General features: G+C 40.3%; 1 protein-coding gene and 1 long non-coding RNA gene across 3 annotated transcripts in view; both read left to right on the forward strand.

The window, feature by feature from the left end:
• The first annotated feature begins 626 nt into the window (after positions 1-626).
• Positions 627-6,893, forward strand: LOC128571190 (uncharacterized). The gene is made up of 3 exons (XR_008375695.1): positions 627-770; positions 5,378-5,478; positions 6,748-6,893. It is a non-coding gene; the product is annotated as an uncharacterized LOC128571190 (long non-coding RNA).
• Positions 6,894-11,000: 4,107 nt separating this feature from the next.
• The window catches only part of HEATR6 (HEAT repeat containing 6), a 32,964-nt gene continuing 16,545 nt past the window's right edge, over positions 11,001-27,419 (forward strand). The window contains exons 1-9 of one of the 2 annotated variants that reach the window (XM_053568380.1): positions 11,001-11,226; positions 13,445-13,552; positions 15,525-15,665; positions 16,273-16,388; positions 17,616-17,730; positions 19,151-19,252; positions 19,827-19,964; positions 21,898-22,196; positions 22,941-23,118. In XM_053568380.1, the coding sequence (XP_053424355.1) occupies positions 11,008-11,226; positions 13,445-13,552; positions 15,525-15,665; positions 16,273-16,388; positions 17,616-17,730; positions 19,151-19,252; positions 19,827-19,964; positions 21,898-22,196; positions 22,941-23,118 (1,416 nt within the window). In that variant the 5' untranslated portion in view covers positions 11,001-11,007. The remainder of the gene's footprint in view (positions 11,227-13,444; positions 13,553-15,524; positions 15,666-16,272; positions 16,389-17,615; positions 17,731-19,150; positions 19,253-19,826; positions 19,965-21,897; positions 22,197-22,940; positions 23,119-27,419) is intronic. The other variant, XM_053568381.1, reaches the window with a different exon arrangement.

Here is a 27,419-nt window from a genome sequence, read left to right on the forward strand (position 1 = left end):
AGGATATTCTCCTCAAACCTAGCGAATGCCTGGCTCAGAGCAGACATTACTTACTCTGAAAACGAATGGGTGAATGAAAATACACAAGGAGGCCGGGCACACTGGCCCATGCCTGTAACCCTAGCACTTTGGGAGGCTGAGGGGGAGGATTGCTTGAGGTCAGGAGTTCAAAACCAGCCTGAGCAAGAGTGAGACCCCTGTCTCTACAAAAATAGAAAAATTAGCTCAATATGGCAGTCCTCAAAAGGCTAAGCCAGGAGAATCGCTTATGCCCCGCAGTGTGAGGGTGCTGTGAGCTAGGCTGACATCACGGCACTCTAGCCTGGGGCAAGGGAGTGAGACTCTGTCTCAAAATAATTAAAAAAAAACCACACACGCACAATGAAAGTTCATTGTTCCACCCTCCCCATGCACCCCTTTTTTATCTATCACGCACAACTTCCTGATTTTGGAGACTTCTTTGCCAGTCAGAGGAGGGTGTTCCCTTGGCATGTTACTCAGCTAACGTGGCATTACCCAAGGTTACATATGGTGAGTGGTTGTTGTCCAGGAAAAGCAGTTTCTGGGTTGGCCTTGGGCTTCTATAGTCTCCAGCCCCGCCCTGGCTTTGAAGGGTATAAATTTAGCTGCTCTCAGTCCTGCTGCATTTGCACCAGAAACTTCCAACAGCAACATGAAGTGGGGTGGCCTCCTCCTCCTGGTGATCCTCTTCATCTTCATCCTGCAGGTGCAGGAGCTTCAGGCTTCAGTGAGGCCCAGGAACATTTTGGGTGAGTCCAGGCAGAAGGCAGCCCCGTTCTTTGAATGAGGGAGCTAGGAAATGGGACTTCAGCGACCATTGTGTGTGGGGTGGGGGGAAAGATCTTTAAACTCACTCCCCAGAGCAGAATCTCTCTTCCTCCTCTGCTGTCTCCCCTCCTTTCCCTGGGTCACGACTCCATCCATTCCCCACTCCTCCCCTTTCATCCCTTCATCAGCCACCCTCCATCTCCCTCTCCACCAGTTTCTTCCTCTCCGGCTACAAACAGATTGGATCACCTAAAGGAAATCTTTTCTTAATCTGTTAAATATTAATCATCTCAATCTCTTCCTTTTACCACCAACATTCTCAAAGGGGCAATCTGAATTCTCTGCCCTTACTTCCCGGTAACTCATTTCTCAACCCCTTGAAGATTGACTTCAGCCTCCATTCCTGCCCCATCACCCTCCTGAAACTTCTCTTCCAGATCCTGTTGACAAATTGCTTGACTCCTCAGCTGCCTAAGTCTTTAACCTCTGACATTGTTTGCTGCCCCTCCATTTTCAAACTTTCTTTTCCCCTGGGTTATCTTTCACAGTATTTTACTCTCTCTAAATATTATTGCACTCAACTGTTACCCTCTCTCTTCCTCACGCTTCCCCTCCCCCATCTAACTGGTCACCAAATACTGTCCACTCTTTGAAACTGTCTCTTACGTAAATTCCTTCTATCCCTTCCCACCTCTCATTGTCACATGGTATTTCCAGCCCTGATTGTCCCAAGTTTGGGCTATAGAAAGAACTTCTACAACTCTCCCTGCCCCTCTCTTTTCTCCCACCTGCAGTTTGCCTGCGTATCTATTTGGGATCGTTCTGCGCTCTCACACTGAATACTCTTCCCAAGCAAACAGCATCAAGATCCCCCTCTAGATCTATCATACCAAATCCAAACTCCTAAGGTCCCTGAGATCTGCTAGTCCTTTGTAACTTTGTCACCTGCTTACTTTTCCTGGTTAATTTCCAGCTATTTCTTAACATTTACCCAGCTTTCCATTTGCCAGTCCATCTTAATTCCTTGTATTTCAGTGAGAGGTGAGGCAGATAAGGTACCCAGGTGCGCAATTTAAAGAGACACTCACTGTCAGAGATGTGGAAGGTCCTGCTTCGATTTTGTGCCCTAGGTGTCTCTATTGCTTCACCCTAATCCCAGCCCTGTTGCATTTCCCTTGTGAACTTTTGCTAGTAATTCTTTTCTCTTCTCTTGATAGTGCCCTTCAATTTTGTCTTTAGAAGGTTCTTGTACTTCAAGACTCACCTTTTCTGATTAATTTAATTGGAAGCGATATCATCTTCTTAGGATACTTGTTACATGCTGCTTTGGTTTTGTTTGAGACAGAATCTCAAGCTGTGGCCCTGGGTAGAGTGCTGTGGTGTCACAGCTCACAGCCACCTCAAACTCTTGGGCTTAAATGATTCTCTTGCCTCAGCCTCCTGAGGACTACAGGTGCCTGCCACAACGTCCAGCTATTTTTGTTGTTGCTGTTGTTGCAATTGTCATTGTTTTAGCTGGCCCAGGCCAGGCTCAAACCCACCAGCCTCAGTGTATGTGGCAGGTGCCCTACCCACTGAGCTATGGGCACCACCATGCTTCTTTGTTTTTAGCAGCCGAACTGACTCTAAATTTAAGTCTTATCTCCAGGTGTCAGACTCTAAGCTGCTTGTCTTACATCTTTGTATGTCCTGAATAATTTCTTCCATGCTTTAGGCATAGTAAGAAATCAAGATAATAGCTGGGCGTTGTGGCGGGTGCCTGTAGTCCCAGCTACTCGGGAGGCTGAGGCAAGAGAATCGCCTTAAGCCCAGGAGTTGGAGGTTGCTGTGAGCTGTGTGAGGCCACGGCACTCTACCAAGGGCCATAAAGTGAGACTCTGTCTCAAAAAAAAAAAAAAAAGAAATCAAGATAAATACCTAATGAGTGACCAAACTGCTGGGTAGGATAAGGGTTCGTCAACCTTCTCACCACAAATTAATAGCAGCTACTAGAAGCATGCAGGGATCATACTGATTTTCTCTGTGGTCTACAAATAAACTGTAGACATCCCACCAGTCCCCCTTCCTACACCCCTCAATCACAGCACTCTTTCTCTTTGAGCCTGGGAAAGATGCCTGGCTGCTCTCAACATAGCATTAGAAAGCCACTTCTATTGATGTTAATTGACACTAGAGAATGAACCCCATTTCCCCTGATAGTCCCAAGTACCCCATTCTACAGATGAGGAAACAAAGTACCAGAAAGGTCCAGCGACAGATTCAGGTAAAGAAATTCCCGGTAATAGCCAAAGAAATCACAGCACACATTCATCCAGATCTACGTACAGTTTGCTAGAAGTTCCTGTGTAGTCTTAACCAGCTGCTATTTTTTTTCCAAAAGATTAAGGAGGTACAAATGTTTTTATTACATGGGTAGCTTTTATAACGCTTAAGTCTATTACTGTTCTCATCACCTGAATGGATAGGTTCCAATTAGATAGGTTTCTACCCCTCCCCTGAGGCCCTCTCCCACCTTCTTGATTTCCAATGGTGTTTACTTCTCTCTGTATGTGTGTCCATCAATTAGTTCCAAATTATTAAAGCATAGATGTAGTGTTTGTTTTTCCATTCCTGAGCTGCTTCACTTAGGATAATGGTCTCCAGTTAGATCAAAATTGCTGCAAAAGACATTAATTCATCCCTTTTTGTGGCTGAATGGTACTCCACGCTGTGTGTGTGTGTGTGTGTGTTGTGTGCATATATATATATATATGTATATTTATCACATTTTATTAATCCACTCATTGATGAGCACTTAGGTTGATTCTACGTCTTTATGATTGTGAATTGTGCTGCAGTAAACATTTAGGTGCATGTATCTTTTTGATAAAATGATTTCTTTCCTCTGGGCAGATACCCAGCAATGGGATTGATGGATCAAATGGTAGGTCTACTTTTAGCTCTTTGAGGAATCTCCATACTGTTCTCCATAGCAGCTCTCCATTAGCTCATACTAATTCTGCAGTCCCACCAACAGTGTAGAAATAAACATTCCTTTCTTTTTGCATCCACCCCCTGTCCATTGTTTTTGGACTTTTGAATAATAGCTATTCTGAGAAGGGCAAGTTGGTGTGTTATCGTGGTTTTAATTTGCATTTCCCTGATGGTTAGTGATGTTTAGCGTTTTTCAAATGTTTTTTGGCCATTCGTATACGTTTTTTCGAAAAGCTTCTGCTCATGTCTTTTGCCTAGTTTTTAATGAGGCTGTTTTTTCTTTGTAGATTCTGGATAGTAGCCCTTTAACTGATGTATAAATTATTTTCTCCCAGATAGGTTGTCTATTTGCTCTATTGGCTATTTCCTTTGCTGTGAAGAGCCTTTTAATTTAACCAAGGCCCATTAATTTATTTTTGTTGTTGCTATAATTGCCTTTGGGGTCTTAGTCATAAATTCTTAGCCCAAGTGGATGTCTAGAAAAGTTTTCCTACATTTTCTTCTAGAATTTTTGTGATTTCATATGTTATATTTAAGTCTTTTATCTATCTTTAATTATTTTTGAAAGTGATAAGAGACAGGGGTCCTGTTGCATCTGCATGTGGCTGATTTTCCTGGCATCATTTACTGAATGGGGGCTTCTTTCCCCCAGTATATGTTGTTGTCTGCTTTGTTGAGGAGCAGTTGCTTGACCAGCTTTTTAGACCTATTTCATTGGTCCTCAAAGACCAACTTTGATGCTCTGGGAACTTGGGGGGCCATGGCTTAGGTCAGGAGTAATTCCCTGGAATTTGAAGATACACTCTTTTTTTTTTTTTTTGTAGAGACAGAGTCTCACTGTACCACCCTCAGGTAGAGTGCTGTGGCGTCACACGGCTCACAGCAACCTCTAACTCTTGGGCTTACGCAATTCTCTTGCCTCAGCCTTCCAAGCAGCTGGGACTACAGGCGCCCGCCACAACGCCCAGCTATTTTTTTTGTTGTTGTTGCAGTTTGGCTGGGGCTGGGTTTGAACCCGCCACCCTCGGCATATGGGGCCGGCGCCCTACTCACTGAGCCACAGGCAGCGCCTTGAAGATACACTCTTAAGGCCAGGATCTGTTTCACTTTGGGGATCAGCAGAGGGAGCTCAAGCTAAAGGTCCAGGTAGATCTGGACCAGGCACATCTGTACCTACTGGTGGGCAAGACACCTCGGCAAGCCCCAGCTACTCCATCTATAAAATGGGATAAGACTCACTGCATATAGTGACTGTAGACATCCTTGATGGCACTTAATAAATATGAGTCTCCCCTTCTCCATTCTGTTCCCTGCAGAGTGGGGAAGTGAAGATACTTAAGTGGGCTTCTTTGCACTTCCCCTCCATGAATACAGTTATCTCCATCTCTAAAGTAGACCTTACTTTTTCGAGATTATGTGAATGCATTTCTTTTAACTGGAATATACAAGACATCAATGAATATTATTTTGCCAGTAATCATTTACATATTATATTAAATATTGAACTAAAAGAAAAAAATGGAACTGACTCCTTAATCAAGGGAGTATAATCCTTAATCCTCACAGCACTTGTACATAAAGTGTGACAGTTTTTAGTTGCTCTGTTCTTCCACAGGCGCCTGCATTGAGTTCTGCAGAGGTGACTGGGACTGTGACCTGGGGGAGCACTGTGTCAGCAATGGGTGTGGCCATAGCTGTGTTTCCAAATAAAGACAGGTAAAATCATCAAGCCCTTTGACTTCCCCAAACCTTGTGCAACCCAAGTGGGTTGTGCACTTGGCCCCAAAGGGACAGAAACCTACTGTCTCCCTCTTTACTCACTCTTCCCAAAAAAAAAGATGCATCCATTGCAGGACAGTGGTTTCTAGACCTTTTTTGCCCTAGACCCTTTAAATAATTTCCTGACCCAGTATATCCTGGAGAAGAATCATACTATTTAAACAAAAAGATAAAAATCACATATAAACCTCCACCCCAAAATAATGTCTTTTTAACATTTTGGTCCATATTTTAAACACACACAGATACATAATATTTATATGAAATGAGATAATCTTGTAACCTATTCTGATTTCTTGACAATAGCTATTAAACAACTTTTAATAGCAATACTGATGTTTCTATCTCATCATATTTAACAGCCTTATGGAAGTCCATCATGTATGTTTATACACTTACCAACCTCCACTAATACACATTTAGGATATTTCTTATTTTTGCATCATTAATAATGGCTATACATGCCCTTATTAACTTCCTTGGGATAAATTCAAAGAATAATGAGCCAGGCTTGGTTCATGCCTGTAATCCTAGCACTCTGGGAGGCTGAGGTGGGTGGTTTGCCTGAGTTCAGGAGTTCCAGACCAGCTTGAGCAAGAACAAAACGCTGTCTCTAAAAATAGCTGGGCATTGTGTTAAGTACCTATAGTCCCAGCTACTTGGGAAGCTGAGGCAAGAGAATTGCTTGAGCCCAAGAGTTTGAAGTTGCTGTGAGCTATGATGCCACAGCACTCTACTGAGGGAAACAAAATGAGACTCTGTCTCAAAACAACAACAAAAACAAAAAGAAGTAAGAATAATGACCAAAGAGTATGCTCATTTTAAGCCTTTGATGTGCATTGCCATATTGATCTGAGAAAACCTCTTTCCTATGAAAATATTTCAGGAGCCTCACATGATATTTTCAGTGGCCATTAATGGAAAAAATATATAATGAAAAGCTACAAAAAGTTATTTCTGATTATAAGTTGTTTAAAACACAACAGAATCAACATATACTTTAAATATAGACCAGTTGTGTTCAAAACATATTATTTGTCCAACCCACCCATAATCCTTGGGTATTTACAGCCTTGCTGGTGCTAATCATTTCCAGAATTGGGAACTGTTGCCTCTCAATCATATTCTGTTTTTGTTTTTCTCAAATGAAGAGCTATCTTAACAGTAATCACCATCTTTCTTTATCAACTCTTCATCCCTTCCTAGAGCTTGTACATTCAAAGATGTGACGGGAGCACCTTGACCAGGAAGACAGTTGAAAATGGGCACCAGTGGATGGAATTTGCAAGGGATGTAGGGGAAAGTGAAGAGAATGTATTTCTTTTAATAAATCATTATCATTAAAATCCTGAGTTATTTGGGTAGAGGTCAAGAGAAGGATAGATAACATTTGTTGAGCTATCAACAAGGACCCTATGAAGCTCTCCTTAAGCATCATCTCAATTATCCTTACAACAACCTTCTGACTGTGCTTATAATCACCACCATTTTACATGTGAGGACGCTGAAGTCATATAGCAGCTAAGTGTCAGGGACTACACTGTAATCCATGTCCAACTCCATATAAGGCCTATGCATTATAGCACAGTGGTCAGGCGCTCTGACTCTGAATTTCAATCCCATGCCCACCACGCAGCTGTGTGGCCTTCAGCAAGTGCTCTAATCTTTCTGTGCTTCACTTTCCTCAGGCAATGCTACGTATCTCATAGAGGTACAAAGATAAAAGAAGTTAATTCATGTACAGTGTTTGATATAGCACCTGACCCACAGAAAGCATTCAATAAATGTAAACTACAATGATCATTATCGTAGTAGTCTCCCCTTATCCAAAGAGGATATGTTCTAAGACTCCCGGTGGAAGCCTAAAACCCTGGATAGTACCAAACAGCATGTTTGTGTGTGTATATGTGTATATATAGATGTGTGTATGTACACACACACACACAAATATATATACACACTACATATTACATTTTATATATAAAGGTGTATATATACTCTGCGTGATTATGTATACAGTGTTTTTTCCTATATGTACCTATGATAAAGTTTAATTTATAAATTAGGCACAGTAAGAGATTAAAAACAATAGTAACAAAATAGAGCCATTATAACAATACACGGCAACACTACTCTCCTGCTTTGGGGCCATCATTAAGTAAAATAGGGTTACTTGAATTATAAGCACTGTAATACGGTGACAGGGGATCAATGCATGAGATGGGTACTAGATGACTGATAGGGTTTACATGTTTGGCCCCTCCAAATCTCATGTTGAAATGTTGATCCCCAGTGTTGAATGTGGAGCCTGGTGGGACGTGTTTGGGTCATGAAGGTGGATCCCTTGTGAGTGGTTTAGTGCCCTCCCCACAACAATGACTGGCACTACTTCCTCGCTCAGTTGCTCCCCTGCACACCTGCTCCCCTTTCACTTTCTACCTTGACTGGAAGCTCTCTGAAACCCTCACCAAAAGCAGATGCCAGCACCATGCTTCTTGTGCAGCCTGCAGAACCATAAGGCAGATAAACCTCTCTTCTTTATAAATTACCTCAGGTATTTCCCGTATAGCAACAAAAATGGACTAATAAAGTGACTAAGAGCAGGTAGCATATATGGCACAGTACACTGAATAAAGGGAGGGTGAGTGGGACAGAACTCGCTGGTATAAGATCACACTACTCAGAATGGCACACTGTTGGGGTTGCGGTGGACCCCAACCTGGGACAGTGATCTGCAAGAGAGATGGCGCTGGGGAAGAAAAGGACTCTCACACGTAGTCTTAGTGCATAAAAGCTTGAGAGCTCACAGCAGCATACACAGACCCTACTGCCTGATGGCAAGATTGTGCAGCCCCTGCTCGGCGTCCACTGGCTCCTTTTATTGTGCTCCAAATGAATATAGAATATACATGGGCAGGAATACAAGCGGGGAGGTTAAGATAAAAGCAAGACCCTTATCCCCAAGAACAGAGAGCAAAGGTAATGGTTGAGTAAGCAGAGACATAAGGTATGGAAAATTCTGTAATGGCCAGATAATGTATGAGAGACAGCCACGGGGAGAGTGAGTTCCTTCTTGTTCTAACTTCCTTAATCTAAACTGTTGATCTGGAATCCAAAGGTCTTTGCCTGCCCGGGGCACGGATTTCTCAAGTGACCCTTCTCAGTGCAAGCCATTTGTCCTGCGTTAGCCACCTCCAGGCCCCCAAGGGGGTAGACAGGGATGGCCCACTTTTGACCTTTGCCCTGTCATGAAGGGGCTTTCAGGGAAAACTTCTTGTCCATTAGCCCTGTGCCTCCACAGCACACAATTTAAAACTGATGAATTCGCTTGGCACCCATAGCTGGGTGGTTAGGGGGCCGGCCACATACACCAGGGCTGGTGAGTTCAAACCCAGCCCAAGGCTGCTAAACAACAATGACAACCACAACAAAAAAATAGCTGGGCGTTGTGATAGGCACCTGTAGTCCTGGCTACTTGGGAAGCTGAGGCAAAAGGATTGCTTGAGCCCAAGACTTTGAGGTTGCTGTGAGCTGTGACGCTGAGAGAGGATAGCCGAGAAGGGTGAGGTCTAGAAGAACAGGTCTTCTCAAGGAGACCACAAGGATACACATGCAGGGTCCTCTCCATGGTGACTCAGCTCTTGGGAATTTATAAACCTAACTTCCTGAAACTTGGAAATTTCCAAATTCTGTGAAATCCTGTAGTTCTGTGGGGGTGGGAATAGCATCTCCCGGTTGATTCAAACTGGCCAATGAGAAGGGTACCTGTAGGGTGGAACTTTTTGACTGTCAATAAAAAGGGAAAGACCAAGGCAGTCGGGGAGCACGGCCATTTGGAATTCTTCTATGCAGTAAGCTCCCGGCTGGTGAATAAAGCCCTTCCTCTCATAAACGTGGTGTTTGGGTGCTCTTTCTCTCCATTGGGTTTTGTCTTCCTGCAACAACGCCACAGCACTCCACCAAGGGCAACATAGTGACACTCTGTCTCAATAAATAAATAAATAAATAAATAAAATTGATGAATTATTTATTTCTGGAATTCTTTATATAATATATTCAGATTGCAATTGGTGGCAGGTAACTATTGAAAGTGAATCCATGGATAAGGGGGGACTATTACCAAATAGACAGGCTGATAACACTTAGCCTTTATTTTATAAGACTGTAGGACAGAACCCAAAGCCTCCCATGGGTCTCAGGTGACTTCAAGGTTTTCCTTAAGATTTGCTTTATATTTGCAAAACTCAAAGTCCCTAAAGATAGTTTTCCCCTTCTGCCTAAAAGCAAAAGTCAAGTCTTCACCTTCAAGCGGTTGAAACCTAATCATAGCTTTTAAAATGGCTATTTTATTTTCCAGCTTCTTGCCTTTAAGGTTTCAGAAAATCTTGAGGTATGTGAGTCCCCCTTAGGCAGGTTATATATATATATATTTTTCATTTTAAACAAGAACATCATTTTCGAATAACTACCCTGTTTCCTCGAAAATAAGACATCCTCCGAAAATAAGACCTACTTACAGGAAAGATAAGATGTCCCCTGAAAATAAGACCTAGCGCATCTTTGGGAGCACACCTTAAAATTAGACACTGTCTTATTTTCGGGGAAACAGGGTATTTTGAATTGGAAAAAGTTTTCTTTCTCCATAATATTTTTATTGTGATTAAAAAATACATATAGCATACAACTTGCCATTTTAATCATTTTTAAGTGCATAATTCAGTGGCAATAATTATAACCACCATGCTGTGCAACCATCACCACTATTTCAGAACACTTTTTATTACCACAAACAGGAATTCTATAACCATTAGTCAAAAGCTTTCCATCCCTCTCCCCGGTTGTATTTTAAATTTCAGTTTGAACTCCAAAATTACTTTTCTAGTGGGATGAGATGCTTCACGATCCATGGGAGGATTCACACTGGGAAAAGGGAACAAAGAGTGCAGCGAGCTGTAACTTAAGTAGAGAAAGCTGCCCTGTATTCCATCGGCCAGATTCTAATCACATAGCTACTGATAACTGCAAGGCATGCTGGGTTATTTAGCCTTTATTACAGGTGGTTTTGTGTCCGGGGAGAAATCAGGAACTATAATACTACGTAAGAATGTCTTAGAACTGGCGGTTTCTGCTACTGCCCTCTCCGCAGCTCTCTCCAACTTCGACCCGCATCTGTAACTCTAGTATTAAATAACGTCAGCCCTGCCTAGGAACAAACTTTCTACAAGAACAAACTTTCTGGGAGGACGAACAGAGACCTCACTTTTCAGTCAGGGATCAAGGAGGGGTGGTCGGTGAAAAACCTCCAAGCTAATTTCTGACAAACACTTGTGGAATACCAGCCGGAGAAGTCCAATGGTCATAGAAACCGCGACTTTGCGTTCCGATCTACATAAGGCATTTCCGGGACTAGCGCGCAGAGCCCGGAAATGCCCCGGAAGTATTTCCCTGTGACCCTCTGTAGAAAAGATGGCGGCGGTGCAAGTTACCGCCTCGCTCCCTTGTGGGCTGCCGCGGGAGGCTCCACCGGAGCCAACCCCAGAGCAAGACAATGGGTTCCGGCGCTTGTCTGCCAGGCTCTGTGCCTTGCGCCCGGATGACAGCAGCTCCGCCCGCACCGAGATCCACCTGCTTTTCGACCAGCTCATCTCTGAGAACTTCAGCGAGGGCAGTGGCGTGGCCCCGGAGGTAGGCGGCGAGCCGGTGGGATGGCGAGTGCGGCGCCTGCTGGCCTGGGTCCCACCCTTCTGAGAACCTAGCTGCATTTTCAATCTGTTCCTACCGCTCAGCTCCCCAGCGCCGGATGTTTTAGTTTCAGGCTCGCTTGCTTCCTCCGACCGTGGCGCGTTCTTTGTTCTCCATTTGGGAGATCCTATAGTTGTTGACGGACTCGCATTCTTCAAAACCCAACTTGATGACTTCTGCTCTGAAAATATGTTAGGTCTTATCTCTGGTACTACCTGCCTGTTGCCCTCGCTCTGCTCCCTTTCTATACATCTAAAACACTTTGTTGATGAAGTCCATTACCACGGTTTATGGAGTACTTGGCACACAGACCATGTACTGTACTTTACCGTGCGTGATTCCAGGAATCTTTGAACGTGGGTATTCATTAGTTCTTTTTTACTCATGAAAATACTGAAGCTCGTAAGAGTCCAATGTCATATTGCTGGCAAGTGACAAAAGTTCGGATTGGAAACTAAGTCTATCACAAAGTCCCTACATTTTCTATTCCTGCACATCCCTGCCTCTTCTTTAGAAATTCTTTTCACTCTGAGTAATCTTAAACACATCAGACCTCGAATTACTGAATTCACTAACTCTTGACCTAGTTGTACCATGGCCATCTAGGAAAGATGGTGACAGTGCCAGCTGACTCCTTGTACAGACATCTCAAACTCAGCAGTTCCTAAAGATGAATACAGTAGCTCCAAACACACACTCCATCCCACCCACCGCCCAACACACGTACTATCCACCGAGTTACACAAGACCAAGATGCAAACACTGGTGCTTCCCCTTTCTTTTATCCCAGATCCTGTCCAATCCAGGTTCTTCAGAATCTGTCTCATACATGTTTCTCAGTCCATCCCCTTCCCATTCTCCCCATTGCGAGTGCCTTAGGCCTTGGGCACAGGGACTCTTGCCTGGACTGTTCCACTCTTCTGACTGACCAGCCTTCAGTCCAGCTCTTCTCCAAGCCAGTCTTTGCTGCCAGAGTGATCTTTTCTTGGGTAGAAAAAAAATTGATAATAATGTAAAAAAAATATGATTTGCCAAAATACATATTGGCAAATGGTTGAAGCAAGTTGAAGAATAATTCATACAGAATGAGACCAGTATGGAGCCAGAGGGGGGATTTAAAAATATGTGTATGTTTATATATGCAAAGAAAAAGGTTTGAAAGTTAACAACAGAATAATAATGTGTGTCATTAGGGAGCAGAGTGAGATTAAGGCAATAGTCAGGGGACTTTTGCTTTCTTTGTATAACTTGGATTTTGCAACAAAAATTTGTGCCTTTCCTGTTACTCCCCCTTTGGTCCCCTGTGTGCACTTGTTTAAAACCTGCTGTACTTCAGGTACCTAAGGGTGTTTCAAATCTCCAGAGTCTTTGCACGCTCTATTGCCTTGGCTTGCAGTGTTTTTCAATGTCTAGTCTGTGGCAAACTTCTACTCATCTTTCAAATCATTACAGATTCTGCTTTAAAATCACCTCCACAAAATCTCCCTCATTACTATTTCCTTATACAGTTTGTACTTAAGTTTTTCAGCACTTAATTCACCTTATTTTAATTATTTTCGTATATTTATATCTCCCTCATTAGATTGTGAGCTCTTTGTTTTCATCTTTGGAGCCCAATAACCTAGCACAATACCTGGCACATAGTAGGTGCTCAGAGCCTTTTTATTCAATAAACATCAAAGGATGAATGAATAGTGTGATTTGCAAATAGATTCCCTCCCTCTTTTTTTCCCTGCAATTCTTTAATTATTCAAAAAATGTATACAGGTGTCATGTCTGATTTTCCTAGTGGCATTGAAAATCTGGTTTGCTTACTTTTTAGTGTTTTTAACTTAAGTGTATGCTTTTATAGATGCTGGAAGTCTTTGGTTATTTAATTATACTATCTCTACATATGTAGAGACTGAAGTATTTAGCCTGACAAACATTGATTCTTTTCCTTTTTTTTCCCTTCTTTTCATTCTTTTTTGGCACATCCTATTTTTGTTCTGTTATTTCTGTTTTCTTTTTTCCCTACTTTCTGCCTCTCATTTCATCTTTCCCCATTCTTGAGTGTGAACATTCACTTTTATTTTTCCATTTGGCTGTGTTTGGGGATTTTCACTTGGCTATTAACTATATTACCTATTCTTTGTCTTTTTTTTGTTTTTGTTTTTGGTAGGATGTTAGTGCTCTCCTTGTCCAGGCTTGCCGATTGGTGCCTCTTAATCAGAATCATCTTGTCAGCAAAGTGTCTCAGCTCATCCACCATTTGCTTAACAGATTACAGGTAATCATGTGTGTAACTTTAGAATTCAGATCATGTACTCTGAGAATAAGTAAATGCCTTGAAATACTACAGCTGTGGTAGGTATGATCTCCTGTTTCTTTTTAGATACTATAAGAAAAGTAAATACCTTAATAAGAATGATGGTAAAACAAATACAACTCTAACCAAAATTAAGTATGTCTATTAGAAGTATTCCTTTCTGTTTAGTTCAAGAAACCAGTATCATTCAGGCTCCCCAGCCTTAGAATTTTTTGTGAAAGACGTATTTACCAAAATTTATCTAAGAATAAATCGAAATGATTCCCTACCTTTTTCTTACCAAGATTTCTCCCCTTTCTCAAAGCTAATGTTTTTGTGGTCTATTTTTGATCCTCATAAAACATCAAAAGTAGCTTTTTGACAAGAGTCTGGCAGGATAAAAAGACCCCAGTTATTTATATCAAGGTCTATCCTGCAGTGCCCCTCTCTCTAGAACATTTTCCAATTTAATAAATCAAATATCTTTGGTGAGCAGTTCAGAAATTAATAGTGTTACCACATGAGTATAAAAATAAATAAGTGAATAGCACAAAATGTATCACTTCGTGTTATGTGAACAAGGATACTTAGGCTATAAGAAACAGAGAAACCAGGCGGTGCCTGTGGCTCATAGGAGTAGGGCGTGTCAGCCCATATGCCGGAGGTGGTGGGTTCAAACCCAGCCCCAGCCAAAAACTGCAAAAAAAAAAAAAAAGAAAGAAAAAGAAAAAAGAAACAGAGAAGCCAACCCAGAGTAGCTAAACAGTAAAAATATAAAGAAGAAAGAATCATCTCACATCACAAGTCCCAAGGCAGACAGCTCAAGGGGGCCCTTGATAAGAGGCTAACTGGCATCTTTTTATTCTGCCATCCCCAATATATGGGTTAACCTGAGCCAGCATCTCTTATAGTCATGAGATGGCTGCCTCAATTTCAGGCATCCCATGCAGAATAAATACAGAGGGTGCCACAAAAGTGTATACACATTTTAAGAAAAAAAACTATTTAAATTGTAATACCCAATATATACCAGTAACAAAAGATGAATACAAGTCATGTTTGAGCACTCTTATAATTGCATATTTTGTTATTGGTATATATTGAGTATCTACAGACATTGACAGATGTTCCTTAGGGGTTAATATTGCTCCAGTTGAGAATCACTCTTAGACTAAGTAGCATTTACTTTCGGGTCTCATATGGGAGAGGTGGGCATCCAAATAGAATCCATACTCCTCCAGCAGGGAAGGAGGAAATAGATGCTGGTAGGTTAACCAACAGTGTCTGCTACATGAAATAGGGCTGTTTTTCTTTTAAGTTTAGAATTTTTCAAACTGATATAGGGTAGCTTCTGTATGTTTACTATTCTCAGGTATATTGTCTTTATAATACTAGCAATTGGGAAAGTTCCTGACTGTTTGTGGCACTTGCTATCTCTTAACCAACTTTCTAACATTTGATGATGGTTTGTCTTCATTGTCCAAGAATTGAAACTTGGATTATTCTGGTCTGTCCTAACAAAATTATAAACTCCATGAAGGCAGGATATCCCTCTCTTTATGTTCTATCCCCCCTATATCATGCTATAGATGTAGTAGCTATTTAGCAGATATATTTATGTTCATTGTGTATAAGGCAATTTCACTGAATTAAATTAAGTTGATCGAGTCTCACATCTGTGTGTTTACAGCTGCCAATGACAAGTCCGTTCAAGAAGTTACCAGGTTCTACTTTGATTAGAGGGACTAAAGAGGAAAAAGTGAGCAAGACCATAGCCAGGGAAAAGGCCCCTATCTTGTTCAAACTTCATAGGCCTTTGGAGCAGATCCTTTTGACACACTAAAGAGGGATACACATTCTCTCTCTTATACAGCTTGATAAGCATACATATCTGTAAAAGCATAAGAATATTTTTTCAAAGTTAGATCATATGTACTTTTTTCTCTGTTGGTAGGTGATTGTTGATGAACAGAACCTGGGTTTCCTGTTGCCATATACTATCTCAGCTATTCGACAGTGTAGTTCCTGGACACACATGGAAATTCTGCAAGCCATGGCAGCTCTGGTTTACTGCAATGGCTCAAAATGTCAAAAGGTAGTTTAAACTGTTCTGTCTTTTCTTTTAAAGGCTCACTTCTGTAATCCTAACATTCTGGGAAGCAAAAGAGGGAGAACTGCTTGAGGCTAAGAGTTTGAGGTTGCTGTGAACTATGATGATGCCATAGCATTCTACCCAGGGCAACATAGTGAAACTATCTCAAAAAAAAAAAAAAAAGAAAGAAAGTCTAGGAGCACAGTCTCTGGACAACAGACCTATCTTCAGGTTTCTGTCCTGCCATTGATGAGATTTGTAACTTTGAGCAATCCATATTCCCTGCTCTGAGCCTTGTTTCTTCATGTGTAAAATAGTTGCTGTGAGCATAAAGTGAGATAATACTTGTCAAGTGCATGGTACTCAGTGAATGTTAATTATTATTATGATTGTTTCCCATCAGTGATACAGCCAACACAAAAGACCATGGGGCTGATAATCTTTATTGATGTTCTTTCACATGTCTGCATATCCGTCTGAGAGATTTATCTAACCACTAGTCTTTTGGTGTTTAATTGCCCCTTAGTTTTAGAAAAATTAATTCTGTCTAAAGAGTAATGTTTTCCTGGAAGCACTTCTTTGACCAACATTGCCTGTTATTTTGTTTTAGTACCTCCCAGACTTGCTAGGCAAGACTGGAATCTTGACGAAGTTGAGTGATTTGACTCAGTCTGATCTTGAAGTCAGGAGAGCTGCAGTACATTGTATGGCAAACTTATGTCTCAGGTATGTGGATCCAATCAGATTTCCCAGCAGTAATAAGATAGGCCCTCTCTTGGACCCTTTGTAGGTGGTTCCATCTGTCTGAAGCCAGAGCCAACTTTTGCATTTCCCATGTACTTTGCTAATAAAATCATCTTATACTGTTAATTTTTTTTTATTTTTTATTAAATCATAGCTGTGTACATTAATGTGATTATGGGGCACCATAAACTGGTTTCATAGACTGTTTGACACATTTTCATCACACTGGTTAACATAGCCTTCCTGGCATTTTCTTAGTTATCGTGCTAAGACATTTACTTTCCACATTTACTAAGTTTTACATATACCCTTGTAAGATGGTTGTAATCCCACCAATCTCCCTCCCTCTGCCCACCTCCCCCCCTCCCTTCCCTTTCCCCCTTCCCCCTATTCTTAGGTTGTAACTGGGTTATAGTTTTCATGTGAAAGCCATAAATTAGTTTCATAATAGGGCTGAGTACATTGGATACTTTTTCTTCCATTCTTAAGATACTTTACTAAGAAGAGTATGTTCCAGCTCCATCCATGTAAACATGAAAGAGGTTATACTGTTAATTTTAATATTGCTTATAAAGAAAGCTTAAAAAGAAATGAAGGGGGGAAAATCCCTAGAATATAGTAAAAGTGCAGTATGTCAAAGTTTTTATTTTCTATTGATGAAAATTTAAACCATTAAGTTTTTAGAAGGATATATTTATATGAATTCAAGCTCTGGTGAGATTTATCTGTCAAAGCCAATTTCCACTCTTTTAAAGAGATGCAACTGATGCTAGCTGCTTATGCTAAATTCATGCAGCATGCAGTAGAAGATGAGCAATACAAACTTGACTTGTCTTTGCGTAGCACAGTGTTGTCCAGTATCTAGGAAGGCAGGTTCAGCTGTACAATTCTAGCTTGACAGGACCTGTCTACGTTATCTCCTCTTAGAACTGAAAAACAGAACTATAAAAGATTTATCTTTCTCCATACTTCTTCTTCTACAAACTCAGTCACCTTTCCCTATGGAATCCACTCTTCCTCCTTCATATTCATTTTAGCCTTATGCCTGTCCCTTAGCAGTAACCAATTAACCAAAGTATAAAATATTCCATAGATAGTTACATCCAAGGGTATACTCTATTGGTCTGTGTTACTGCTATGTTTAATTCTTTCGCAAGCTCCAATTTAAAGGATATTGAGTTGGAGTTGTTTTCTCTGTATGTATTTTAGTGTGCCAGGACAGCCGTACTTGGAGGAGCCCTACCAAAATACCTGCTTCCAAGCTTTCTTGACCACTTTACAATCTCTAAAATCGTCTGATATGGATGACGTCACATTTTGCATGGTAAGTAGACTATAACTGATCTTATGACTGTTGCAGATATGTCTAGAAGCAGAAGAACAGAGACTGTTACTGAAGAGTTTAATCGAGCTGCTGTATTAGTTTTATCTTAAGATATGTGTATAAGTGGAATGTTTATAACTTAAAAAGACTGAAAATCATACCTTCAGGGCTTAAATGACAAGAAGTTGTTTTTATTTGGTTTTTGTTTTTGTTTTGCAATTCTAGAGGAAACTGTCTTTATTCCTTTTCCTCCTGAGTATAAAAGTGATATACTTTTAGGCCATTGGCTAAAGGGAAGAAAGTGGATTTTGGTCATATCTGTAATATTGTATTTTTTTTTCAATCTGATGCAAAAGACAGTTTGTTAACTTATTTTAAATTCAGAGTGACCTATTTCAAACATTATAGATCTGAGATGGGGAAAAATTCCCTTAAAGTCATCCTCTGCTCAGATGTAACTATTAGAGACAATTTGTTCTCTGTGTCCTCAGATATTTTTTCTATATATAAATGAAATGGGATCATATTTAATATGCTGCTTTTAAACTTCCTAGTTTTGTTAAAATTTAATATCACTTGGATATCTTTTTAGTACCTATTAATATTCCTCACGCTTTCTAACTGCTATAGTGGTAGCGGGGAGACCTCTGGAAAATTACTTAACTTCTTAGAGGCTCCATGTTCCTCTTTGACATGGGACTTATGTTACTACATTGTGGGGTTCTTACTAGAAGTATATGAAATAAAGCATTTAAAGTGCTTGGCAAAGTGCTGGCCATTATTGTTGAGTTTCACATTTAGCGAAGAGTTGACTTCTTATATAATCATCATAATTGAGGAAAATTGATGGGGTTTTTTTTTTTTTCAATTTTTCCATTATTTCAAATAGATTGCAGTTCATATTCTCCTAATGTGGGGAGTATCTCTTAGGATAGAGCCCTAGAAATGAGATTACTAAGTCAAGAAGTCAATCTTAATCAGAATTGGTGTCCAGAAACCAAGTTTTTATTATGCATCATTTGTTCCCACCTATATCCCTTGCCTTTAAGAGCTGCTCAAGTTGCCCACTTCTGGTCTCTGCTGCCATGTTTTCATTTTCTTATCACATTCTTCCCACTAAACATCTTTTCTTTTTTTTCTTGGTCACCATTTGTACTTACTGGTTTATAAAAATGTACAATTACAGTAAGACCACTCATGAAGAGTATTCTTTTCTTCTAGAAAATAATTCATGTAATCCATTAGGTCTTGTCTCTTGATCTTCAGCTCTGCTTTGTGTATGTATGTGTGCATCTAAAGGGTTTTTCCGTCATCTACATACTTTTCCTCTTCCATCGGAAGTGGTGCCACAAAGTTAATCTCTGGACAACCAGATTTTAACCTGGTCCACCTTTTAACCGTGTCTCCTTCTCTCCCCTAGTTGTTACAAAATGCACTAAAAGGTATACAGTCACTTCTAAATGGTGGGAAAATGAAACTGACACAAACTGATAAACTTGGAGCTCTTCTAGCTGTGCTAAAGGTAAGGCAGGTCTTCATTAGGACAGGAACCACTTATATCATCATTCTAAGGCTAACTTTAAGATATTAAAAGTTCTTATTATATTTTGGGAGAGTGGAATAAAATGTTTATATACTTAAGAATAGAAAATAATAAATCCCGATTTAATACATGTATCAAAATTATAAAATTACCTACAAATCTTAGGAAAGGATAATTTATATGATCTATAGATAATCATAGATTACTTTGTACCCACTTATACCTCTCTATACTTGTAAGAAGAGCCAGGGTCTCTTTTTGGCTTTCTCTTCCAAGTAGTAGCCAGCAACAAAAAGGTTCTTAGCCTGCTGGTCACTGGGAAAGTCAGGTTGGCCTCCTGGAGACCCCAGTGTCTTTAGCCAGGAAAGAGTAAGAATCCTTGTGCTGGCCTCATCTCTGTGCTATGTTTTTAGTTCTATCATGACTAAATTTTAATTCTTTCCTTTTCCATCTCTTCTACTCTCAAATCTAACAGATAGCTGGTAAATAATTGTTTCATGATTTATATTTTGTGTGTTTGTATGTGTGTGCACGTTTCCTTACTTATCACTAGAAATCCATGTTTCATGGACTCCCTGGACTAAACATAGAGATGCCCATGGTGTTATACCCAGCTCCACTTCCTCAGTATGATGGGCGACCACTTGTCAAACCACAGCCACCAGAGTCTGGTGCTTTTCGACCAACTTTGGTACGTATATGTCTACTTAGATCTCAGTTGCAGTTTGTTTTTAATAGCTTGCTACATGTATGTCTTATGATTTGCATCACTACTGCTCCAAGTGCCCACCTTGAATTTGATTTAATTTAAGGTTTTTATCAGAGTAAATTTAAATTTATTAGTTTGCTGAAAATATCAGTTAAAGCATCTTGTACTTCTAAGAGTTCTAGGCAGTGTAGTATCTATAAAATGAGCATTCAGTTCACACCCCTAACAAGCATCCTCATCCCCAAAATGTTCAAGACCAGGAGTCAACAAATTTTTTCTAAACTTTTAAGGCTAATAAATATTTCAGGACTCTGTCACAAGTAGTAACTCAGTCATAGTAGTGCAAATGCAGCTGTAGACACTGTGTAAAGGGATGGACATGGCTATGTTCCAGCAAAATTTTACTAATTGGAATAGGATGTGAACTGGGCTGGATTTGGCCTTTGGCCATAACTTGCCAACCCCTCTCTAAACCACTGGAACCCCACCTACCAGGGAGTTTACTGTCTCCACGCTCCTCGCATTCTCCAGATTTCCCACCCTTTCTAGATGGCTATCACTTCCCACATGCTTCAGCTGAAGAACCTGGAGCACACAGATATATGGCCAGTGATTTACATCTAGAAATGTAATGACTGACCAAACTGCTTATAATTAGGAATTCTTTCACTCATTGAGTTATTTGACATTCACTGAACATCTGCTATATCGCAGACATTACGCTAAGCATTAAGGATACAGAGTCTAGCTGCTCATAGGAATTTGAGAGAGAAAGCAAAGATGGGTAAATAAACAATTGCAATTCAGTATTGTGATTTCTTTCATCAGAGTACTCACAGGGTACTCTGGGAAGACATTCAGGGCACCCAATCTAAATGCAGGAGGAGGAAGGGGCTTTTAAAAAGCTGTTCTGGTTAAACTGAGACTCCAGAGTGAGCAGTAGTAGTACAGAAAGGGAGGGAAGAGTGTTTCGTTCCAAGGTAACAAAAGGCGCATAAACGTGGAGATGAGACTGTACGCAGCCCATCTGTTAGCTTGCAGAGCTAGAGTTTCAGGTGTGTAGAGGGGAAGGGCAGGGCAAATGTGTCGTAGAGGCCAAAGTAAAGGTCTTGTACAATATGCTAAAGAGCTTGGGTTTTTATCTTATAGGCAATGGAGATTTGTTGGAGAATCTTAGAAAAATCATTGTGGTAGCAAATAAAAGAATATGGGTCTTGGGCTATGTTAAGTAGTCCAAGGTAGAAGTGACACGTATTTCCTTCCCCAAGTTCAGGGACTTTGAGAATGCAGAGGAGGGCAAGATTTCAAAGATATTTGGATATCAGAGAGAAGGAAGTAGAGGAAAAGAAACTGGCTTTTACTTACCATCTACTCCTCCATAGCCTCAAGGCCCTAAAACATGCATTGTAAGTAATGGATTACCATCTCTTCTATGCAGGCATGTTAAGTGTACTAGCTATGTATCATATTTGAGAGAACTGAGAAAACAGGCACCCCAGTCACTTTCTATAGGCTTTAATTCTCTTGAGGAATCCCAAGTTGAGAGGGCTGGGTGCTTTCACAACAACCATGCAGGGTAGAGCCACTTACAGATTAGGAAGGTCAAAGCACAAAGAGGCTAAATGAGTTTCCCAGAGTCACAGAGGTAGAATTTAAATCCAGGACACATGTTTTGCTGTGCCCCATGTATTTCATAGTTGGTTTCTTATAGTAGGGTGTAAGCACTTAGCACCATGCCTGATGCATAGGATATTAAGTAAGTGCCACTTTTTTCATTTCTTCTCTTTTCTTCTTTTTTCAAACTACATGTTGGCAACATATTCAGTCACTTTCATATGAGGAAATAGCAGTGATCCATTAAAAGCCATTTTGAAATAGCTATCCTATGTATGTCTTCATTTGCTCCTAAAATCAGAATAAAAAGAAAAAATCCAGAATAAAGCCCAAGAAAATCCAGCAAGGAGAAGAAGAGGAAAAAGAATCCAGTGGTGAAGTAGAAGCAGCCCCAGTCACTGGCACAGGCAGAGCGAACACGCACGAAGGGAACACTTGGTGTTCCTCCTCCCTGGGTGTCCAGAGTTTGCCTTTAGATGAAAGTGGACCTGCAGGAAAAGATGGAGTCTCCTTACCCTTCAGTTCTTCCAGTTGGAAAAGGGTCAGCAGTAGTGAGTCAGATTATTCTGATGCTGAAGGAGGCATGCAGAGTAAAATGAGGTAGTAGTTTTTTGTTACATCATACCTTATATTTCAAGTTGCATGTAAGTTTATAACTTTGCTTGAAAGCCTAACTGCCACAGGCTTAACTTGAAGATTTCTCATTTATGTGGGATTTTGCATTGCTCTCAACATGGCTTGTTCTCCTGATCTGCCTTCATATCTGTTGTTCTTTCCTCTAGAATAGTCTTTACTTTTTAATTTTTTTGGCCTTTTTGTCTTGCTAACCACTACTCTTCCGCGATATGGACTCAGAAATCATATTCTCTGAAAAGCCTTCTCTGCTTCAGTGTTATTTATAATGTGTTATAGTTATCTCTTTAACTGACCACTGTTGTTATTAATAAGCCTGTCAAGGGCAGGGGCTTGGTCTGCCAGCCTCAGCATGGTGCCTGGCACATACATAAGGTTACTCAGTAGATAGATGTTGAATAGATGGATGGATACTCTGCAGTTTGTCACATCTAACACTAGTTTCATAACATCAAAACATGGACCTCTTACTCTCTAGTTGTGTTTTTTAATCGTCAGTAGTAACTTTTATATAAGCAAATTGCTCTAGTATGTTTTGATTGTATTTAAAAAAATAAATTTTAAATGTCACTTTTACACGTTTAAGGATTATTCAGAATGTTTCATTTCCCAATATGTCATTTGAATTGCCTGAAATAAATAGCATTTCATGTTTGCATTTTTGTTAAAGTTTTAAAAGCTTTTTTCTTTTTTTTCTCTTGGGTGTGAAAGGTCTTACCAAGCCAGAGTTCGCCAAGGAGCATTAGCTTGTTTTCTTTCTACTGTAAAATCAATAGAAAAAAAAGTTCTTTATGGCTACTGGTCAGCCTTCGTTCCTAATACGCCTGAGCTTGGAAGCCCACAATCTGTGTCCTTGATGACTCTTACATTAAAAGATCCTTCTCCAAAGGTAAGAGCACATGAATTCTAAACTTTATAACAGGCAGAAAAAATGTACTAGTCCTTAATTTTTTTCTCTCTCCATTGTTTTCTCTGCCCTATCCAGTCTTACCTGAATACACCTTTTGTTAACACTGACCCAGCTCCTGAGGAGAGAACCACTGGACAGGCAGGAGAATAGGAAGTGGGCTTATGTGAATAATACATTGAGAGAGATCATATAGAGGTTGCTTCCTGCCCCGAGCCTTGCTTGAAGCCTGAGCACGCTGAGTTGTAGTTTTGGTGGGGTTTTCTGAGCTCCACTGAAGCATCTCTGCTTCTCTTCCTTTTATGGATACGTTGATAGCTGTGGTATTTGTGGTAGGAAAAAATCAGAAATGGCTTAAACTCAATGGAGTATCATGGTACATAATGGTATGAAGGATGCATAGGTTTATAGAAAAAAGCAAACTAATGTTTTGTGAAGGCACAGAATGTAGAATTGCATATGCAATAGGATCCCCACAGTGGTTGTTTTCTTTCAACTTTTTCATATTTTTCAAATCATGTATAATAAATATTTCCATATTTTAATGAGGAAAAACTTAGAAGCCAGGTGCTTGGGCACTTTGCCAGAGTCCAAGCTACTCAGGAGGCTGAAAGGATTTCATGAGTCCAGGTGGTCAAGGCTGCATTGAGCTACATTTGGGCCACCACAGTCTGGCTCGAGTGACAGACTAAGACTCTATCTCTAAAAGAAATCAAGAAAACAGACAGAAAAGAACAAATGGTTTGGGAGTCATGGATGCCTATAGCAAGATATCCCATGGCTAATGATACATTGGGATATATTAACTCCTCTCCAGAAGTTAGCCTCTTAACCAGGTGAAGAAAATAGCCCGCTATGTACATTCCATTTACAATCATGAACGTTAAAAAGTCATGCTGAATATTGTCTAGCTGTCTTCAGGTAACCAACTACCCATAAAATAAATAATTAAGCCAATAGCGTATTCTTGCTTTTCTGTTTTTAAGATTATTCTTTAAAGGAGGAGGGTAATAACCCATAATATATTGGAACTCCATGTGATCATCTCCTTCAGTAGCTAATTACCATATGAGAAAACTTCCAGATGACTCTTGAGAAGCTTTTACAGGGTGAAGAAAAATAAGTTAGCCTCATTTATGCACCAAAAAAATGCCTCATGGAGTATTTCAAATCCCAAGTATCCTCAGTAGTTAAGCCAGCAGAAAGTTTGGAGATTCACTACTAGTTTGGCTGTGGAGGGTGGATTGCCTGAGCGCAGGAGGTTCAGACCAGCCGGAGTTGGAGGTTGCTCTGAGCTGTGATGCCATGGCACTCTACCCAGTGCGACAGCTTAAGACTCTGCCTAAAAAAAAAAAAATTTTTTTTTAGAAAGTCAGAAAATTGTGCAGAAACTAGAAGTGCCAGTGGATGTGATTAGAATGCAACAGTATTCTGATTTGACCAGACTGAAAGGAAAAGCCATGTCTACAGGTCACATGGTTATCCTCTCAGGCACTCGTTGTACATGTGGAGTTTGGCGGCTGTGGTTTCTCTTAGTTGGGATTAAACATGACAGCAGTAGTGTATCTTATCACCAAAGTGTTTACACACATAAAAAAGAAAAAAAATTAGGATTGACAAAGCTACCTCAGCAAACATTTCTTGTACATTCTTAAGTAGCAAAAAAGGAAAAGTACTTTCCTGTTTTATTAGCTTTATGCCCAAGAAAGCGAAACAACACAGTTGTAAAACTAAGCACACTGATATTTATAAGGTGGGAAAGTCTTTCATCCTTCACTGTAAATATTCAGACAGTAAAAACCTAATAAAATGAACTCTTTAGAGAGCTACATCTACTAAGATTTGCTTGCACCTCAGCAATTTCTGCTGAAAGTGCTGATTAGAACTTGGCAAATAGGATTTTAAACATTAATGTAAGAGCAAATGCATCAGAACTTGAACCAGATTCAGCATCATAAATAACAATTGTAAAAACAAAGATATATTAAACAGGGCTTAAAGGAAATTATTTCAGAATTATAAGAAGTATATATATTTTTTCTTTTGAGACAGAGTCTCTATTGCCCTGGGTGGAGTGCAGCAGCGTCATTGTAGCTCACTGCAACCTCAGACTCCTGGGATCAAGCGATCCTCTTGTCTCACCTTCCCTCCCCAGTAGCTGGGACTATAGGAATATACACTACCACACCTGGCTATTTTTTCTATTTATAGACAGAGTCCTACTCTTGGGCAGTCTGGTGTCCAATCCTGACCTCAAGCAGTCCTCCCACCTGCACCTCCCAGAGTATTAGGATTATAAGAATAAACTATCACACCTGACCAAGAAGTATAATTTGACATAATATCAAATTTTTATATAGATTTAATACTTAAGTGAGGAAAAAAATAACCAATTTTAATGAAACTTTTTTTGTTTTCATCTGTGACAGTCATGGATGTTTTCCCCCCTTAGAATGCTAAAGTTCGTTGTGCTAATATTTTTTTTAACTCTTTGAACAACAGTTTATTCCTTTCTACAATTTGATTTTTAATTTTATTTGTTTTGTGAGCTGTTGGAATCGTTTTTAACTGCTTTCTAAAGAAATGAAGGTTTAATGTAACATCTGTCTTACTCAGTTCAGACCAGTTGTCTATTGAGGAATTGATAAACTGTGGCCTATAGGCCGAATCTGGCCCACTGCCTTATAACGTGTGAGCTGGTCATTAAATCTTTTTTTTTTTTTTGTAGAGACAGAGTCTCACTGTATAGCCTTCAGTAGAGTGCCGTGGCATCACACAGCTCACAGCAACCTCCAACTCCTGGGCTTCAGCGATTCTCTTGCCTCAGCCTCCCGAGTAGCTGGGACTATAGGCGCCCGCCACAACACCCGGCTATTTTTTGGTTGCAGTTCAGCTGGGGCCGGGTTTGAACCCACCACCCTCGGTATATGGGGCCGGCACCTTACCGACTGAGCCACAGGCGCCGCCCCTAAATCATTTTTTAATAATCAAAACAAGAATAATATTTCATGATATATGAAAATTATATAGAATTCAGATTTCATTGCCTATAAGCAGTGATCTCCAACCTTGTTGGCACCAGGGACTGGTTTCGTGGAAGATAGTTTTTCCACAGACTAGAGTAGGAGGGGGAGAGGGGAATGGTTTGGGGATGATTCAAGCATATTACATTTACCTCAGCTCATCAGGCATTAGAATCTCACAAGGAGCAGGCAACCTAGATCCCTTGCATGCATGGTTTACAGTAGAATGTGTGCTATTATGAGATCTGAGATCTGATGCCTCCACTGCCAATCTGATAGGCGGCAGAGTTCAGCAATGACGCCAGCAATGGGGAGTGGCTGTAAAGACAGATGAAGCTTCCCTGCTCATCCACTGCTCACCTCCTGCTGTGCAGCCCTGTTCTAACAGGCCACAGACCATAGTCCATAAGTAAAGTGTTTTTGTTACACAGCTAGATTTATTACTTTACATAGTGTCTAAGGTTACTACAGCAGAATTGAGTAGTTGTGACAAAGACTGCAGCCTAAAATGTCTAAAATATGGCATATATACTTATGAGCTCTTTATAGAAAAGTGGGCCAGACCCTAATCTAAGTTCTTTTAGGGGCACCTGGCTTGTGTTCATGCTCCCACCCTGGTGCTCTTTTTTTTTACACAATTTCCTAAGATGTTATCAACATCCTAACTTAAGTGATTATGCTTATATTTGGAAGTGTCATACTACTATACTATAAATTTGCTGTTGGGGGAATAAATCTTTAAATTTTTATGACTTTACTCTATAAAGGGCCTGCAGAAGTGATTTATTATTTCATTATTTGGAGATAATATAGTTGAAGGCTTTCTAGAAAAGCTTTACTCCAAATTTAGAAATGTTTCATGTTGAGTAAATATTTATATTAGATCCTAAAATTATAGTATTGATCCCAAGCTTTTAAAAAATCTGACCAAAAATGTTATTTGGTATTTTGGGGTGAGCTAGCCAAAGAGTACAGTATTATATAATAAATAATCCTGCGTATTGGCTGGGCATAGTGGCTCACACCTATAATCCTAGCACTCTGGGAGACCACAGCAGGATGATTGCTTGAACTTAGGAGTTCAAGACCCTGTCTCTACTAAAACTAGAAAAATTAGGCAGGCCATTATGGCAGGCACCTGTAGTTTCAGCTCCTTGGGAAGCTTGAGGCTGGAAGATTACTTGAACCCAGGGTTTTGAGGTTGCTGTGGTCTAGGCTAATACCTGGGGCACGTCTAGCACTCTAGCCTGGGGCAACAGT

Source organism: Nycticebus coucang, chromosome 18, assembly GCF_027406575.1.
Source record: "Nycticebus coucang isolate mNycCou1 chromosome 18, mNycCou1.pri, whole genome shotgun sequence".
Taxonomy (NCBI): Eukaryota; Metazoa; Chordata; class Mammalia; order Primates; family Lorisidae; genus Nycticebus; species Nycticebus coucang.